Source organism: Anomalospiza imberbis, chromosome 19 (assembly GCF_031753505.1).
Source record: "Anomalospiza imberbis isolate Cuckoo-Finch-1a 21T00152 chromosome 19, ASM3175350v1, whole genome shotgun sequence".
NCBI classification, from domain to species: Eukaryota; Metazoa; Chordata; class Aves; order Passeriformes; family Viduidae; genus Anomalospiza; species Anomalospiza imberbis.
Window position 1 is genome coordinate 11,464,186 of NC_089699.1, and position 16,368 is coordinate 11,480,553.

At 41.5% G+C, this 16,368-nt stretch overlaps 1 protein-coding gene across 3 annotated transcripts in view; it reads right to left on the reverse strand.

The window, feature by feature from the left end:
- The window catches only part of ERN1 (endoplasmic reticulum to nucleus signaling 1), a 32,476-nt gene that overhangs the window by 4,837 nt on the left and 11,271 nt on the right, over nucleotides 1-16,368 (reverse strand). For 2 of the 3 annotated variants that reach the window (XM_068209719.1, XM_068209718.1), the window contains exons 3-15: nucleotides 9,817-9,850; nucleotides 8,773-8,845; nucleotides 8,033-8,105; nucleotides 6,803-6,925; nucleotides 6,096-6,197; nucleotides 5,417-5,678; nucleotides 4,734-4,812; nucleotides 3,850-4,012; nucleotides 2,930-3,048; nucleotides 2,413-2,604; nucleotides 1,577-1,832; nucleotides 807-897; nucleotides 308-497 (exon numbers count right to left, since the gene is read on the reverse strand). In XM_068209719.1, the coding sequence (XP_068065820.1) occupies nucleotides 308-497; nucleotides 807-897; nucleotides 1,577-1,832; nucleotides 2,413-2,604; nucleotides 2,930-3,048; nucleotides 3,850-4,012; nucleotides 4,734-4,812; nucleotides 5,417-5,678; nucleotides 6,096-6,197; nucleotides 6,803-6,925; nucleotides 8,033-8,105; nucleotides 8,773-8,845; nucleotides 9,817-9,850 (1,757 nt within the window). Of the gene's footprint in view, nucleotides 1-307; nucleotides 498-806; nucleotides 898-1,576; nucleotides 1,833-2,412; nucleotides 2,605-2,929; nucleotides 3,049-3,849; nucleotides 4,013-4,733; nucleotides 4,813-5,416; nucleotides 5,679-6,095; nucleotides 6,217-6,802; nucleotides 6,926-8,032; nucleotides 8,106-8,772; nucleotides 8,846-9,816; nucleotides 9,851-16,368 lie in introns of those variants that run through there. The other variant, XM_068209720.1, reaches the window with a different exon arrangement.

A 16,368-nucleotide genomic window follows, 5' to 3' on the forward strand; every position in this document is an offset into this window, starting at 1 on the left:
TAGCATTGCGCTCCAGAAAGAAGAACAGTCTTCAAAGTCTGCATGGTAGGAGGGGGAGGATGACTAGAAGGGAGTCCTTCACAAGAAGTTAAAAATCAAAGGACAACAGCTTCTTCCATAAATCAGTCCAGGGTGAGGGATGTCTTTCTACGGCTCTGAAAACACCCCTGTCCTAGGAACATGGAATGGTCACAGAGGTGACAGTGGGAGTAAATGCAACATCCCCCGTGTCAGGCACTTTAGCAACTTAAGCTCAAGGGAAGTGAAGGCCTCGCAGGGAGAAGGTGCTCCCAGCCCTGACGGTCACCTCCTGCAGGGTGGCAGCGCACAGCTCGATGGCGATGTACTGGAACTGCCGGTCCCTCTCCGTGCAGAAGTAGCGGATCACGTTTGGGTGCTCGTCGGACTCGCGCAGCAGCTGCACCTCCCGGTCTGCGAAGCTGAAGCACTCGGGGAGAATCCTCTTCACTGCCACATCACGGTTATCAAAGGAGCCCCTGCAGCCAGGGAGGGAAGGCACAACAGCCCTTCACGCTCTGGAGCCAGAGCACGTACAGAAAACACGACAACAGAAGCCAATGTAGAGGTCAATGAAAGCATTTCCTGTCCTGGAAACAGGTACATTTGGCCAGTAAACACTTCTTAGGGAAGTAGTTTTTGCTAGTGAAGAAAATGCATGAAAATATTCCAGACACATGCAAAAAGTTTCATTTCTGTTCAAAGTAGATGTGAGGGCTTTTATAAAAAACAAAAAGACCTAATGCAAACACAACATCGGTCTGTTTAATGCACACATTCTTTTCTACCTGTAAACAATTGTCCCTTCAGCACCATGTCCCAGTACATCTTTAGGGTTAAACGAAATCTTGCCAACAATCACTCGGTTTGCTTCTTCATCTGACCAAGAAAAGAAAAACAAGCACTAGTTTAGGATGGGGCAAGGCAGCCTTTTACAACTGCACAGACTTTGGGACCAGTCTGTAAAAGTCTTTTAGCTCATGTTTAAATTTAACACACATATGATCAAAAGAAATAAACATGTCCACATTGGTACTTACTCTGAGTAGGCAAATAGTCTGTGGTGACCCAATGAGCCAACATCAAGAATCAAAACACACTTACACACACCTTATGGCTCATGGTTGTGAGAAATGAGTGGTTCTCAGCAGCCAAACTCTTTCTAAAAGCTGATGTTGCATTTAGGAAATGCTGGCTGACAGTAATGGAAGCGGGTTTAATAGCCTTTGAAGGGACAATGAGTGCACAGGGAGACCAGGCAGAAAGGTTGTGCTGCCTAATCCCCATTTCTTGAGTCCAGTTAATCACCTCAATACGTGTTTTTATTTAAATGAGGATCTCCCCGGAAAGGCTGCAAGTGACAGGAACACACTGCCCTGGGCGGCACGAGCCCGCAGCTGGCTGTAACTGTCCTACAATCCTGCTGAGGTGCAGGGCTCAGCCTGAATAGTTCTCTTCATCTTGCTGAGCTATGAAGGATCACCAATAACTATTCTACTGTACCACCACACAGACTGGGGAAACAGAAACACAATAAACCACACTGAGTCAACTTTACCTCCCTCTTCTTGCTCAGTGGAGAGGCAGCTCCCAACATCGGACGTGGAGATGTTGGAATAGGCAGAGTGGTTTGATGCTCGGGGGGACAGGTTTGGGGTGCTGGCAGTTGAGCTCTCCGTCCGGCCGTACGACGTGTCCAGGAAATCTGCCTCGGGCGGGAGGTCACCGGGAGCACCAAAGGGCAGCTTCTGTTGCTGCAGGAGCTGGATCTTCTCTTCCAGCTGATGCTGCCTCTGCTGCTGCTGGTGGACATTCTGCAAAAAAGGGTCTCAGTGAAGATTTGGCAGTCAGGTCATGCAAGGGAACTCTACAGCTACTGGGGAGCTACTTCTAAAAGGTGGGAGCCAAACTCTCCTGCCCTGTCCCTGCCAATCACACAGGCTGGGGAACGTTCACTCATAATTTCTGTTTCATTCTGGACTTCCATTGCCAACATGAGAAATGACAGGGCTTGGTTAAAAAAGCTGTTACTAGGTTGACCAGGAATCTTTAAACCACAGAAGGATAAAGGCTTTGATCCAAAACCTGGAAAACCTGACAGTGGTTCAGGTGAGGAAGAGAGGAACGAAACCAATAGTGCTGAGATCATATCCAAAAAGAGTAATACCTACAAAAACCACAACTGGTGGATGGCAAAGAAAACCTCTCCAGAGCTGGCACGTATGGCCAGAGAAATCCCTGTTAAGTCAAACTTGTGCCTTTGCTCCCCAGTGCACGTCTGTGAAGAGGGAAATGTCCCTGGAGTGTCTCACTAACTCCTGTATCATTTCTGGGCTCTAGAACATTCCTGATGCTCCCAACACTCAAGAGCACATCAAGCCAGGTCAGCATTACCATTGGGTAGGTGATGATAAAAGCCACCCAGCCCACAAGCAGGAAAGTGCTGAGGATGATCGTGGCCATGTCCTTCAGCATGGAGTCCACTGGAGCCTCTGGCCGTGGGATGGGCCGAGCAGGAGTCTCCTCGATATCCTTTGGAGCAGCTGGAGGCCCTTCTGTTGAGGAACCTTCAACAATGTCAATGACCTGAGGCAAAGAAAGCTCTGTTAGCTCAGTATCTCTGTGGGTACTGAGGCATTCATAGCCAGCCTTTCTGCTACATCATTTTTAGTCATTTCTAAACCTACCAAAGTCAGAGTTTGCATGTGGGGAAAAACAAGCAGCAGAAAGCCTTAATTCTGAAACAAGGAATGACATTTCCTCATACCAGTGATTCTATGTGCTAAGTACACAAACATCTGACACAAAACATGTGAAGTAATTCCATGCATTCTCCTTCTGTATCCTTCCCCAACTTCCACTCCTTTATATTCTTTTCTCATGCAGTAAGAGAATTATTCTCATCACAAACCTCTTCAATAGTGGCTTTCTCAGAGTCAGCTGGAATCACATTTTCAGGCCTCTTTGGTAAGTTGCTTGGGAATTTCTCCAGGATCTTTGTGGGGGCAGATAATGGTGTTTCATGGTGCCCTTTAAATAAAATACATTTGTTGAAACAGAAAGTTGTCCTTTTTTAGGAAAGATATCCTTGATTGCAGCATCTTTGCTGAAGAGTGAGAACATCACAAAACATGATGCTCATGTATAGAGCAGGAAAGAGAAAGGAGAGGGAAAATGGAGGGCAGAGGTCACTGAGAGCTGCAGAGGAACATTAACTGCTTCAGGGAACTGCCTGACATCCAGGAGAGAGGGTATTAGCATGGAGAGGGATCATGGGAAGAGAAAGCTGGCACTTAAAAAAGCTGAAAGCTGCACACTGTCCCTGCCCCAGAGCCCCTGTCACATACATCACTCAACTATCACAAATCATCAAACTGAACCTCAGACAGTTCCTAATTTTTGAAGTAAAATTGTAAATGCACTGAAAAGTCAATTCCAAAATTCAGGGACTTGGGACGCACAGGACAGGCTGACAATTAATAAACATTATCTTCAGCCTCTGTGTTTTAATCCATTTACAAAATGGATTAAATGGACTGTCTGATCCATATGATGAGAATTAAGGTAACAGCATGCACAATAAAAAAATCCAAATGCACCCAAATACAGTATTTACAGTAAATAATAAATTACTATACCCCTCTCTGAGGAAGGGGGCAAATAAGCAATAAATAACTTTCCACACATGGAGCACTTCACCTTGTCACAGAATAAGGCAGGAGCCTTGGGAAAAAAGAAGGCAGGTGGATATCTAACACATTCTTTTATATGAGGATAAATGAGACACTATTACTAGAATTCAGAAATTATGGCCAGGCTGGGCTCCCACACCTATCAGCAGCCAGTCATTCCAGTAGTTGAGCTTGTGCTTTTCCTTCAGTCTGCCCGAGAACTTGACATCGGTGCTGGGCGTGATCACGCACTCGCCGTTGTCTTCAATGGTGACTCCTTCTGTTTTTGGACCCTCCAGCAAGGGAATGGCGCTGCCGCGGGGCTGCAGAGAGATCAGTGTTACAACTGCTGTTACTGTGACCTTACCATATTTCAATAGGCAACTAAATTTAAAATCTGGAGGTCAAAATGGGTGGGCAAGCAAAGATTACTAGCAGCAAAGTCACTGTGACTACACACAGCCATTATGCCCTTAGCAGCTGCTTCCACAACCTTGGACATTGGACCTTTTCAGGGACATGTTGCCTGGGAGATGAGATTACTCTTTTTTTGTTTTCCCCTACAGTTAAGCAGGATCTGTATTTCCTACCTGGCAGCCACAATGAGCAAAACAGAACTGTGATGCAGTTTCCTGCCTGTGGGGAGTTACTCTGATGAACAAACCAGCAATTTTAACATGAACCACAATGCACCAGCAATAGCAGTAACCTCAGGTCTGCTCCTGCTGAGTCTGCCTGGCACAGTTCCCAGGGAGCTGCAGCAGCAGCTTTGCTTTGCAGCAATGCTTTGCAGCATTGGAAATTATTCTGGAAGTATGGTCATGTATTCTGTGGTTGTTAATTGTTTCAGGAAACACTTAATTTGCTATCCATTTGTTGATAAAAATCTCAAAATCCTCAAACTCCTGTAGATGTACAGTTTTCAGTGTTTTATTTTCTATTTTAATTTAATTTTATGCATGATTCCGTTTCAACCTTTCTTCCAAGCCCAGGAAAGCACTAATTTCAGAAAGGCACTTTCCCACCCAGCAGCTCCCCACTTACCACGACAGTGACTCCCTCGTGCACCATGGAGGGCGACGCGTACAAACTCGTGGAGTATTTCCCTACGTACAGGGTTGGGCTGCAGAAACACAGTCACTGTTAGCAGCAGGCAAATGGATGTGTTAACATCTCAGCTAAAACCTGGGCAGCACAACCCTGCAGAACCAATGCAGGAGCTTCCCAAATCATCAGTATTTGTATCTTGAAAAGCCTTGATCTGTAAAATTATTTGACGTACTGCTGTACTATGAAGGCTTTTTTTTAATTATGAAAGCATTGTCAGTTCATTATGCACGGCACTGCCGCTCATTTGACATAACTCATGTCCTATTTCTGCATTTTTCAGTAACTGGCATTTCCCAAAATGCTGTGCGCCATTTTTATAGTGTGAAAGGCTTCCTGTTAGGAAATCAAATTTAACTCCACATTGTGAGAAACTATTCAACACAGAACATTTGATAAAACTTAGGAATATACACTTCCTAAGTTTATAAGTTTTTTGGTTTGGTCTCTGACTTTACACACTAAAAGATCAAATATTATATAAAAGAACTCCTAGGGAGCTAGAAATGCATTTATGCATTCTTTTCACCATGTTGCAACTTGTAGCACAACCCTTAACTGTTCTGTTTAATGACAAAGCTCTAAAATGGACAGTGAGAACAGCAGGATCCCAGGCTTACGTTAGTTTGCTCTTGGTCTCTGTTTCCTTTGGGAAGGGATATTTCCACTTGGTGATGTGTCCAACCTCCCCCGACATGAAGGTCAGGTAGCGCAGGGTCTCGATGCCCACGTTGGTGTGCAGGACTTTCCTCAGCCCCTCTCGCTGCCAGATGTAAAAGGCCACCACGGGGGACGCGTAATTCTGGATCCACAGCACGTCCCCGGACTCGCTGTCCACGGTCACCACCAGCCCGTCCCCGTTGGACACAAAGTGGGACATTTCTGCAATGCACAAACATGTGGAGGTTACCTGGATTCTGCAGCTTCAATCATGCACAGAACAGTTCTGGACTGCAGTCACCACCACACCTTTCACTGCACAGCAGCGGAGCAGCAAAGCCTCGGCCACAGCTGGGCTGACACAAGTCCAGCTGCCATTCAAGAGCACTGCAATCAGGTTGTACACCAGAGTTCACATTTGCTGCCTCTCCTGCCATTTCTCACTGATTTTAAGGAATTACACCTTCAAGAGCTGCACCCTGCTGGATGCAATTTACCTGAAGCTACCTAACTTAGATATTGCAGTATGTGATGGATAAAAATGGGCTGAAGTACATGCACCACACAAAAAAATCAGAATATTTTTGCCTATGTACAAAACTCCATTGTAGGAGGGGGAGACAGCAATTAAATTCTTACTGTATTTTATGTCTTCATCAGGCAAAGTAGCTGCATAATCAAAATAGGTGGCATTCCATCGCAGCTCCTTCTTTTTGGTGTCATACATTGTGATCGTGTACTCTGTTAAAAAATATACAGTCTGTGAAGCAAAAAAACCTATGAGAGAATAGAATCAATCTTCTCAAATCTGAGACACTCCTCAAACACCACACAGAACTCAGGGCTGGCAGCATTTCCTTTTTCCCCAACACTATCCAATGTAAAGGGACACATTGATAGAGAGGTCAAAGAACAAGTCTGTAACACTTATTCCCGTTTCTAGTCAGCACCTCCATGGTGTTGGTCTAACTTTACCACTTATTTAGCACACTGCACTTGTGATGTCAGTGGATCTGCTCTATTTCCAGCTTCTTTAAACAGTTTTTTAGCTGTGTGGTACAGAACAAACAGTTCACAGCTGGTACTGGAATACACCATTAATTACAATACAAATGCCACTTAGTCAACAAAAAGAATAATGGACTTACTGCCAAAGTTTAAAAGACATTATCTGTCTGCTGCTAAAGTCAATAATTCTTCTGTGTACAGTCTAAAATCATAATTCACAGAAGTTTTTCCAAGAAATAAACTTAAAAATCTGAACTGACCACAGGGTCATTTGTTAGGAGCCTAAACTTTAAAAATCAGAATTTTCTTTTAAACTACAGGAAAAAAAAGCATATGACCTGTTCTCCCAAGATACAGGAGGGATGTTGATGGGCAAAGACTTTCCGCAAAAGAGGAAGTCAAGGTCTGCTGTTTCTCCCCAGTCATGAGGTCAACCACGTACCAAATATCCTGCTTTTTACCTGAAATCATAATTGAAGTCAATTACCATTCAGTTGGAAAAACTGCACTTCCATTCAGCTTTTCAGTCTTCTTTTTTCTTTACTAGACTCATGGACTTAGCACAAATAAAGCATTTTTAATAAAACAGTTTTTCATAGTTAGGTTTATCATTTAGCACTACTGGCCAATCCCAAATACTGACCACAAACCCCAACCCCAAACACAGTATTTAGAAGAATAAGTACTATTGGCTGAATGATTTTTTTCACACATAAAATCTAACAGAGCTCTGCGTGCAGCAGATCCCAGGAGCTCTCAGATGATGAGACTGAAGTGCTCATGGTGAAAGACAGGAGGTGGAAAAAAAAAAGTGAGGGTCTACACCTTTCAAATTGCTTAAGGACTGTAATTCAAACATCTCACTCAAGACTATGTGAGCCATGGCCTTAAGAATTTCTTAGAAGTTAATACATGAATGTCGTGTTTAGAAGCTTGAAATAAACATTTTTCTCTCATTTCCTGGCAAGACATGAAGCAGAGAACCAGAAGGAGCACTGGCCCTTCAGGAGATTTAGAAACCCCAAACTAAGCTCACTCTGATCTTCACATATTTTACTGCTGTGATAAGTAATAACTGTCCTTTCTTCTCCTTTTCTCCTCCCAAATCCATCTGCAATTAGAATGAGTCAGGACAGTGAGCAATAAATGTATTATTTGTACTATAAATGAACTGACTGTATGTCAGACAATGGAGGATGTCTAACTGTGGTGCAATGGGATTTCTAATTTTATCCTAATTGTCAGGCAGTCAATGACATTTATAATCATAAGAAGATTTTAAGTAGAAGTCATATTATGTTGAGAGACTGCATCTCAAGAAACAAAAAATTCCCATACAGGCATTTCACTGCTAAGAAAAGGTACTTTCTCCTTCAGGAAAACAAAATGTTTTTAATCATCACACAGGAACTGCATTCTATATTAATCAGATTTTCTGTTATCAGAAAGATTTATGAAAAATCATAATTAATACCCAAAATAAGTCTTCCTTCAGTCTGTCTGGGAGTCTCTACATTTTGTAGTTGCTGAACATCTTACAATCTAAAGGAGATAAAATTTGAGCTCACCCATATACAGGATCCCATCAGAACTGCGACAGGGAGATGCCTGCACCAGCTCTGGGATAGTAAATGGAAGTTTCTAGGGGAAAAACAAACAAGCAAGCAACAATTGTATTGGTTATTTCTATAATTATAATACCTGAGAATTCAGCCAGAGTAAATACTAAAATATGTAACACCACCGAAGTTCCTAAGGGAAATCATAGCAGCTGAGGCAAAAAATCTTGTAGGAAGCCAAACATTTTATCTGAGTATCACCACAAAGTTTACAAATGAAAGTCAAGCATTAGGCAGTAGCAGTGGCCTACATGGATTGGTGACTAATTTGAAAGGTTCAGCATTTTTGTTTGCTTGCTAAATCCTATAAAGATCTTCTAAAGGGGTTAGCACAGAGCATTTATTAATCCTGCTTCTGGCAGATGGTTTTAGAAATGTGTTTGGAGAGACTCACACATCTGATTGGTGTTATTTTGGGTACACCTTTCCCATCAAATCACACAGAGATTATTCAGAATTTGGATAACAAAACATAAATTTTATTTGTAATTATCACTATTTTAGCAAGTTACAGAAAAGTCATACATGAGGAAAAGACGTGGTGTTGATATTTTCAAGTAGAAATCACTTCCTGAGAATCACAAGGTGGCAACATTCTGCTCTAACAAAATATTAAGAATGTTTTCCTTCTGCAAAGGCATGAGGTTGACTGGAGCACTTTTTAGGAGAGAATTTAAAAATATACTTACAGTCAAGCCTTCACTGTTCTTGCCACCAAGCGTGTACAAACTGCCATCATTTGGGTCTGGAAGAAATGCTGGCCTAGAATTGAAGCAATGATAAATGATAAAAATGTACTGTGCCTCTCAGAAAGCAGGAAAGAAACTGTGGTCTGCGCTGGCTTTACAGAGAAGTTCATCTGACATTAAATTTTTTGAAGTTTAATTTATTAACTGTGAAAATTAGAAAATATAAGGAAGTTTCAGAACTGATAAAACATAAGACCACTAATGCATTTGAATGCACAAAGATCCAAATGTGGCAGGCACTGACTCAGGTGAAAGCTTTTAAACTAAACCTACAAGCTCTTAAAATGACACAGATGTAGAACAAGCCCAAGCAAATAAACAAAACCAGAGAGCATAAGGAAGGCAAGAAACAGTGAAAGAGTTGCCAGAATTAAGTAGATTTGAGAGGTAAAGGGATCCCTACACCCAAAATACAGAAAGACCCCCAAACTCACTCAAACCCTAATGTCTATGGTTCTATGATCAAAAAAAAAAAGAAAGGATTTCTTTCTTTTTTTTGAAGTCACCACTGACTTCAGAGACAAAGTTCAAGCCCCAAATTTTCTAGCTAAATGTGAGATTGCTGCAGGGACCAATGTGAATTCACAGCTTGAGGATGTCATTTGCAGATTCTGGTTGTGGTGGTGGCTGTAGTTTCCTGTGTTTCACTGTTTTTAGTCTCTGTTTGAGGGGGATAAGTACAGAACCCAGAATCAGTCCTGGCTCTGTCACTCCCCCCCTGCCACCCACGGCACAGGTTCACAGCCCTGATGTCCAAATCCAGCAAGGGCTCCAGAGAACAGGCTGCAGACAGGATGTTTCTTCTTAGCTATTATATGTAGCTAATTCTATCCTTTTATCTGTTCCTCATGCCACCTTAAATGGCTTTCTGCAAGGTGTGCAGCTTGTCTAGAACACAGATGGGTTTGGTTAAAATTAAACCAAATTTCAAGATGCCAATGAAAATCAAACAAGCTGTAAATGAGATAAAGGAAACAGACTTACTCTTCCACATGTATCGGCACCTGGAGGACAGGATCTGCACACACAGAAAAAAAAAAAGTCAAAATACTAGCAATTCAGTCCCTTGAACTCACCAGATACTGGATTAAGCCAGGCCTGCAGCATCTTGCTCCTTTTAGAAAGGTTGATTCACAGTTTGAAAGTAAACTTTCAACAGCCTCCTCTTGTTCCTGGAACTTGGTTCATAAAATGGGAAACTACAAAGCACCTGAGAAAGTCTTATGAAGTCCTTTGTTCAGTTTTACCAACACTAAATACCTCAAAATTACTGAGAGCTTACAAAATCCTGAATCACAGAATTTTCACTCCTGATGCAAACACCATAGAAGAAGTATCCTGATTTATAAGACATGCTCTACAATTTCCAATACAAACGTGTTATTAATGGGTATAATGGCAGAAAATACCTCAGAAGAGGATGCAATCCTCTAAGTATCTCCACTTCCACAGGGAAAATCAAACTCCACTGGAATGAGTCTGAGTAAGACTATGGAAAATGACAAGGCAAACATTGTTTTTCACCTCTTCTGTCTCCATGCAAACATAATGATGCAACAGGAAGGAAATAACAAAAGCACTGATGTTTTGACAGCCTTTGACTGGGAAACTGGCACAGATTCTGGGCAGCCTGAGTGTACTGGGATATCTGCAGAGCTAAGCAAGACAAGAACAGGAAATTCAGGGTTCAGTACCCAAGGCTTACAGAGTCTGTACCACTCTGCAGGGCATGGCACCACACCAGCTGCTGGGTTTGATGGCAATGGCCTGCAAGGATGACCTGGTTTTACATGGATTAAAAAACATAACCCCCTACCCAAGCAGATCTCTGGCTGCAACACAGCTGAAAGCAGCAGCCACCTAAAGAAGCACATTTAATGCCAGAGACAGAAAGAAAGCAGTATATGAGGGATAACAGTATAGTTATCTTTATTTCATTGATTTCTTCTTACAACAATAAATACCCTCAGAGCAGCTTTGTTCAAAACATAACTACATGTAATTTTTTTCTCTTCAAGCCTAAAAAATGTTCCATGATACACTCCCATAGGTGTCAAAATAAACTCCATTTAATTCATTGAGAACTCAAACACACATCAAAGGCCGTAAGAATAATTAACATTCAAACCAAGGCGCTTAGTGACTCATCTTCTGTATCTGTCTCTACAGACCAGGCTGCTTAGTCAGACCTTTTATTATATTAGCTACATCAAGCAATTCATTTCTATCCCTTGTGTGAAGAAATTGGTCTCAGGATATGTTGGGAGGGACCCTCGCTCTCATTGATTATATGTCAATTATTTCTCAGTGTTTGCTTGAAGTATTCCACAAACTTTACAATATCTAATACAACACAAGGTAACTTACATTACCAGCTCTCCATCGCTGGGGAAAACAAGAAAAAATATTTTTTGCCCATCATATACAGTGGATTGACTTGAGCTGAGCTGCTGGGTTGAACTACTAAAGGCAAACTGAGACCAAGTTTATGAACTCAGGGTATCCCTAAGTCTGGGTTAAATTACCTAAAATAAGAGAGACATTCAAGACCAAAGGCAAGAGGTTTTGTAATCACAAATGTTTCACGGGAAAGGAACGCTCAGTTTTGTGAAAGAAACAGCATCATGAATCAGAACAAGTGACACCTGGCTCAGAACAAGCAACACCTGGCTCAGTTAAGTAAGATTCAATGCAAATGCTACAAGCATTGCTAAAGGCAAAAGCCAAATAAACTTAGTAAAGTCTCTTGATGAACTGATTACACAGAGAGTGTCTTACATGGTAAGAAAAGAAACTCTCACCTGTGGTGACAGTGACTATTGTGAGACAACAACAGCTTCACCAGCGGCACTGGGGCAACTCTTTCCTATTCCTAAAAATGCCCTCCGTGATCACTAGGAGTAACAAAGCTGCACAACTTGTTTTTGAAGTGACTGCATATTTAGTGTGTAAGTACAACAATGCAGATTTTCTATAAAATCGCTTTCTAGTCAACCTAGGCAAAACATGACACTAACTAACATAAATAGTTTCTTGTCAGACTAATCTTCAGAAACTTTTAATTAGAGGATTGTTTATTCTCTGAATTACATGGTGGTGTGAAGCTGTTATATGAAATTACAATGTAAAACTACTACAATCTGAATCAATCTCCAACTTTGCTAACTGCACTGTTACTGGCAGGACACTTCAGCTGACCAACACAGAGTGGGATTGCCTCAAACACCTCAGTATTTCAGGGATTTTTTCAAACAACGCTCAGGAAAACATGAACAATTACAGGAAATTTCAAAGGTAGATTATGTCTTCTAGCAACTGATCCTGGTTTGTCCATGACAACCATTTCCAGGAGAGCCTGATTAGTAATGCTTCCCATGAGTTCCTTCTCTATCCTGAAAATACAGTGGATAGTAGTAATACAGCGAAGCATTTTTGGGCTAATAGCTTGTTTTTACTTAATTTTCTAAGACTGGGCAATCTATTTTTATCAACCAAAACATAGTGCTCCCCTCTGCTCCACTTAAAGATCTGAGAATTTCTGCATGGTTTTATTGACCACACAGTACCACAAGAGTAAAAGGACACACACACATATCTGTGCAATAATTACTTGCATTGAGCTTTTATCCCTCAGCTTGTATTTCTGAAAGCTGTTGGGAAATTGTCACTTAAAGTAATTTCCAATGCCATCAATAAATGTCTTTTACACTTTAATAAACAATGCCAGAAGTCTCATGAATGTCGCTGTGTTTTGCGGTGTTTTTCTGAAGCACTGCTGCCTATCAGATGACATGAACAAGGAGTCTTATGGCAATTCAGTGTGCACAGAAGCATCATTGTCATGAAAGTCCTTGAACTTCTCTTTAGTACCACGTCTTCAACATCATGTACTTCATCAGAAATGAAAAAATTCCCGTTTTTACTTGATTTCTTAGTAACTGAAACTCGATTTATGAGCAAAGATAAAAAAGTAGTAGATAGAACAGATTAAGAAGTTATGACAAAGCAGGAGGAATTTTTTTACTACTTAGTGGCACATGAACCACTGATTCATGAACACTGATTATTCTGATGGCTTCCTGCACACTGAAGTGTTGTGTATTAATTGTTAGAAAGCATTTATGGATTTCTGATTAATTTCCACGCATGAGGCTCTTCACAACGATGGAGGAGTTAGTTTTCTAAAGTGAAAGGATTTCTCCTGTCACTTCTAGCACCATCCACCTGGAAAGACAGGCTGTGGAAAGCCATTTCTCTGCATTTTTAGTTACTGCGGTGATGTAAATTTTCTCATTTTCTTAATACTTTCATGATCTTGAACCCAGGTTGTGGCTCTGCAGAGATCCTTTGAAGACAGACAATAAACTCTTCACATTCACTTTCATGTGGTTTGGGACGTGCTCCAACCTCTATTTCAAAGTTTGTTTTGAAATAAGAACTTGCTCTGAGATAAAAACAGAATCTTAAGTTCAATTACTTGTTACCAGTCCTTACAAAAGTTTTCATGGCTTGAACACAGCCCAGTAAAGAGTGAGTCCTCTTGTGACTGAAGTCACCTTTTGCTCCACAAGGGATCAAACAGAAAAAGTTCTTACAAAAGTCAGAGCACTGAGCTCTCCTCTCCTCTGCTCTCCAGTGTTGACATGCTGGGACTGAACCACGTCACCCTGCTTTCAAAACTCCCTGGACTGCAGTTCCCTGTAACTGGGAAAGTTCCTCTAACAGGCCTGATCTGTTCCAATACCAACAGCAGCGGTGACAACCACTGAACAAAGCAGCAACTACTTTGTACTGGAATGAAAGCTGGGCAGAAAATGTGATAAAACTGAAAAATGCATCTCCCTCTCCCTCAAACGTTCATTCCATGTAGCAGGGAAAAGCCAAATTCTTGCAAGGTCCAACAGAAAGTTTTTTCCACTTTCTAGACTAAGAAAACAGATGTCAAAACAACTCTGGAGTATGGTGGGGGTGAGTTAGGAAGGAGGACACCATCCTGTAAATATGGTGCTCTAGGCATATGGTGCTTCTCTCCAGTGCTGGAGACAAGATTGAGTTTTCTATACATATTTCCATGGGTTTCCAATTTTTTTTTTTCCTGCAGCCTCCACTAAGACAGATTATGTTACTGATTCCTACATTAAAAACCTATAATTCAGCACACACCAGCTTTAGCTTTCTGAACTGGTAACACAGCCTCTGTTAGTAAAATATTTGTAAAATACCTTTGTTGAGAAAAAAATTTAAAGGAGATTGATCCTACATTATTAAGATTTATTCTAGAACTCCAAGGGTTTATTCACAAGTACAGCAGTTATTAGAAGCCTGTTAACATAATGTCTGCCCAGTAATTTGGCTCTATTCCACTTCCCCAAAATGAACATTTTGACCTGGCAGCAGGCAGATGTCCCAATCCAGTTTTGGTTGCATCATGGCCAGAATATATTTGTGAGTGGGCAGAAGTGTATAACATGTTTCAGATTGTTCTGACCCACACTTAGCATATGTACATGGAAAAAAAGCCTTATGAAACTGTACCCATATGCTAAATATAATGCATTTGACTTTTCTCCATATTTCACAAATACATTGCAAGATAAATATGCCCTTTGCCCAAACTCTGAGCATTTTTAACATACAAGATAAAGATAAAGTTGCATGTTGTCATCACTGTAATGCGTCCTTAGAGCCAATGACTGGAAAGGAGAAGTGGCAGACTGAAACAGTGAGTAAGCCACTGCCCCACTGGGATGAGCTGGAAAAACGGTTTCCTGCCCTGAGGCCCTACCACAAGGCTTGGGCTAACGGGCCAATTTAAACCCAGTCAGCCTCATCTGCTGCTGCAGGGACAACAAATGAGGCTAGAGACACAAACTATGCTCTGGAATTTGCTGAAAACAGTACTGTTCTACAACTGTTTTCTTCTAACAATCCTTATTAATTTACAACTATGCACAAAGATATTATTTCTTGCATGGGAAAAACCACTGTTACTAAAGCAGGACCTACAGACCTCAGACTTGCCCTTTAAAATCTGTATATTGGATCCCATAAATAGATAGAATCTTTATACCTTTGTCTTATGATAAGAGCCCTCTAAAATCTACAGGTTCTGAGTGAGGTGTTGGAAATCAAAACCTTTTAAATTGACTGTGGGCCATCATTTTTTGACTGCTACAAAGAACTGAAGATCATAACAAAATTTCTACTGGCTCTAAATGAGGATCCAAATCTGCATATATTAAATGTTCTTCTGGCAAAATACTTTGCATTAGTTCTTAAGGGAAAGCTTTTAAGGAGTTGGTGAATTTAAAAAAAAATAGATCTCTTTGAACAATACAGCAGGACAGAGAGAACAGAGGAACAGCCTGCCCAAGAGTACAGCTTGAAACACTGCAGCCTTAGCATCTCAAATTCAATATTGTGTTCAATAAATCAAGCTCTTGAGTTAACAGAGACATACAAGGTGAGTTTTACAAAGATGTGAAGGAACAGCACAGTCTTAAAATCACACTCTTAAAGCTCACACTGAAATCAGAACTGTGAAATAAAGTCTGACAGCAAGGAGGAAAGCTTTCTCCACATTCTGCCTTGCCAACAGGTTCTCATGACCCTCTCTTTCTCTGTTCACTTGCATGTAAACACAAATCTGAAGTGCTGCACCTCTGTACCTTTCAAAGAGGTCTGTAGGAAATGACAGAAGTTGTTTTATTTCCATCAATTTTGGAAAAGAGGTTTCATCCCAAGGAACCTTGCTGAGGATGCTAAGTATCTTGCTAGCGGCAAGTGCAGAAAACGTGGGAGCCTACGGGAGCCTGTCCCACTGTCACTCCTGTCCCACTTAGGACTGACAGCTCCTTGTATTGATCAGGGGTGCCAAGAGCCTCATTCAGCCACTGATGTGAAATGTGAGCCACAGCCTTTCCACCGGGTGCCTTCAACACCAGCTGTTTGTGTGGGGTCACAGCACAAGCAAAGGTGCCTCTCAGAAATTCCAGGGGAGGAGGAATATGGCTTTTTCTCTAAACTTTCCAACCATTTGCCAGCTTTCCAAGGCCCAGGAAATGAGTAGCATCAGCTACCTGCTCACTGAAAAATCCTGAGAGCTGTCAGAGAACAAGACCCATTGAAGCCAACAGGAAATTAAGATTTTAAGCACCCTCAACAAGTAAGTCCGCAGTCTCATCACACATAACTGCAGGGACACAGCTTATTTCTGACAGTGGAAAGTCCTATTCCTAACTGACCTAGTTTTTGCCTGCTTTATGGGCAGCACAACTATTCTCACTGCCCTTCTTGACAGCACTCCATGAAGGAAGGAAACCCAAACATGTTATTGTGGTGATAATCAATGGCTCATTTACTCCACACACTTAGGATAAGCTTCAGTGCTAAATTAAAACAAGCCACACATGGCAAGATATTCATGTTTGTTTAAGCACTGCCTGATAATGAACACGGCCTTGGTTTTTTTTCCCTAATGAAAATAAAATGTACATGAATTGCCCTTTGTTAAATACCTTGTTGCTCAAGTGCAGT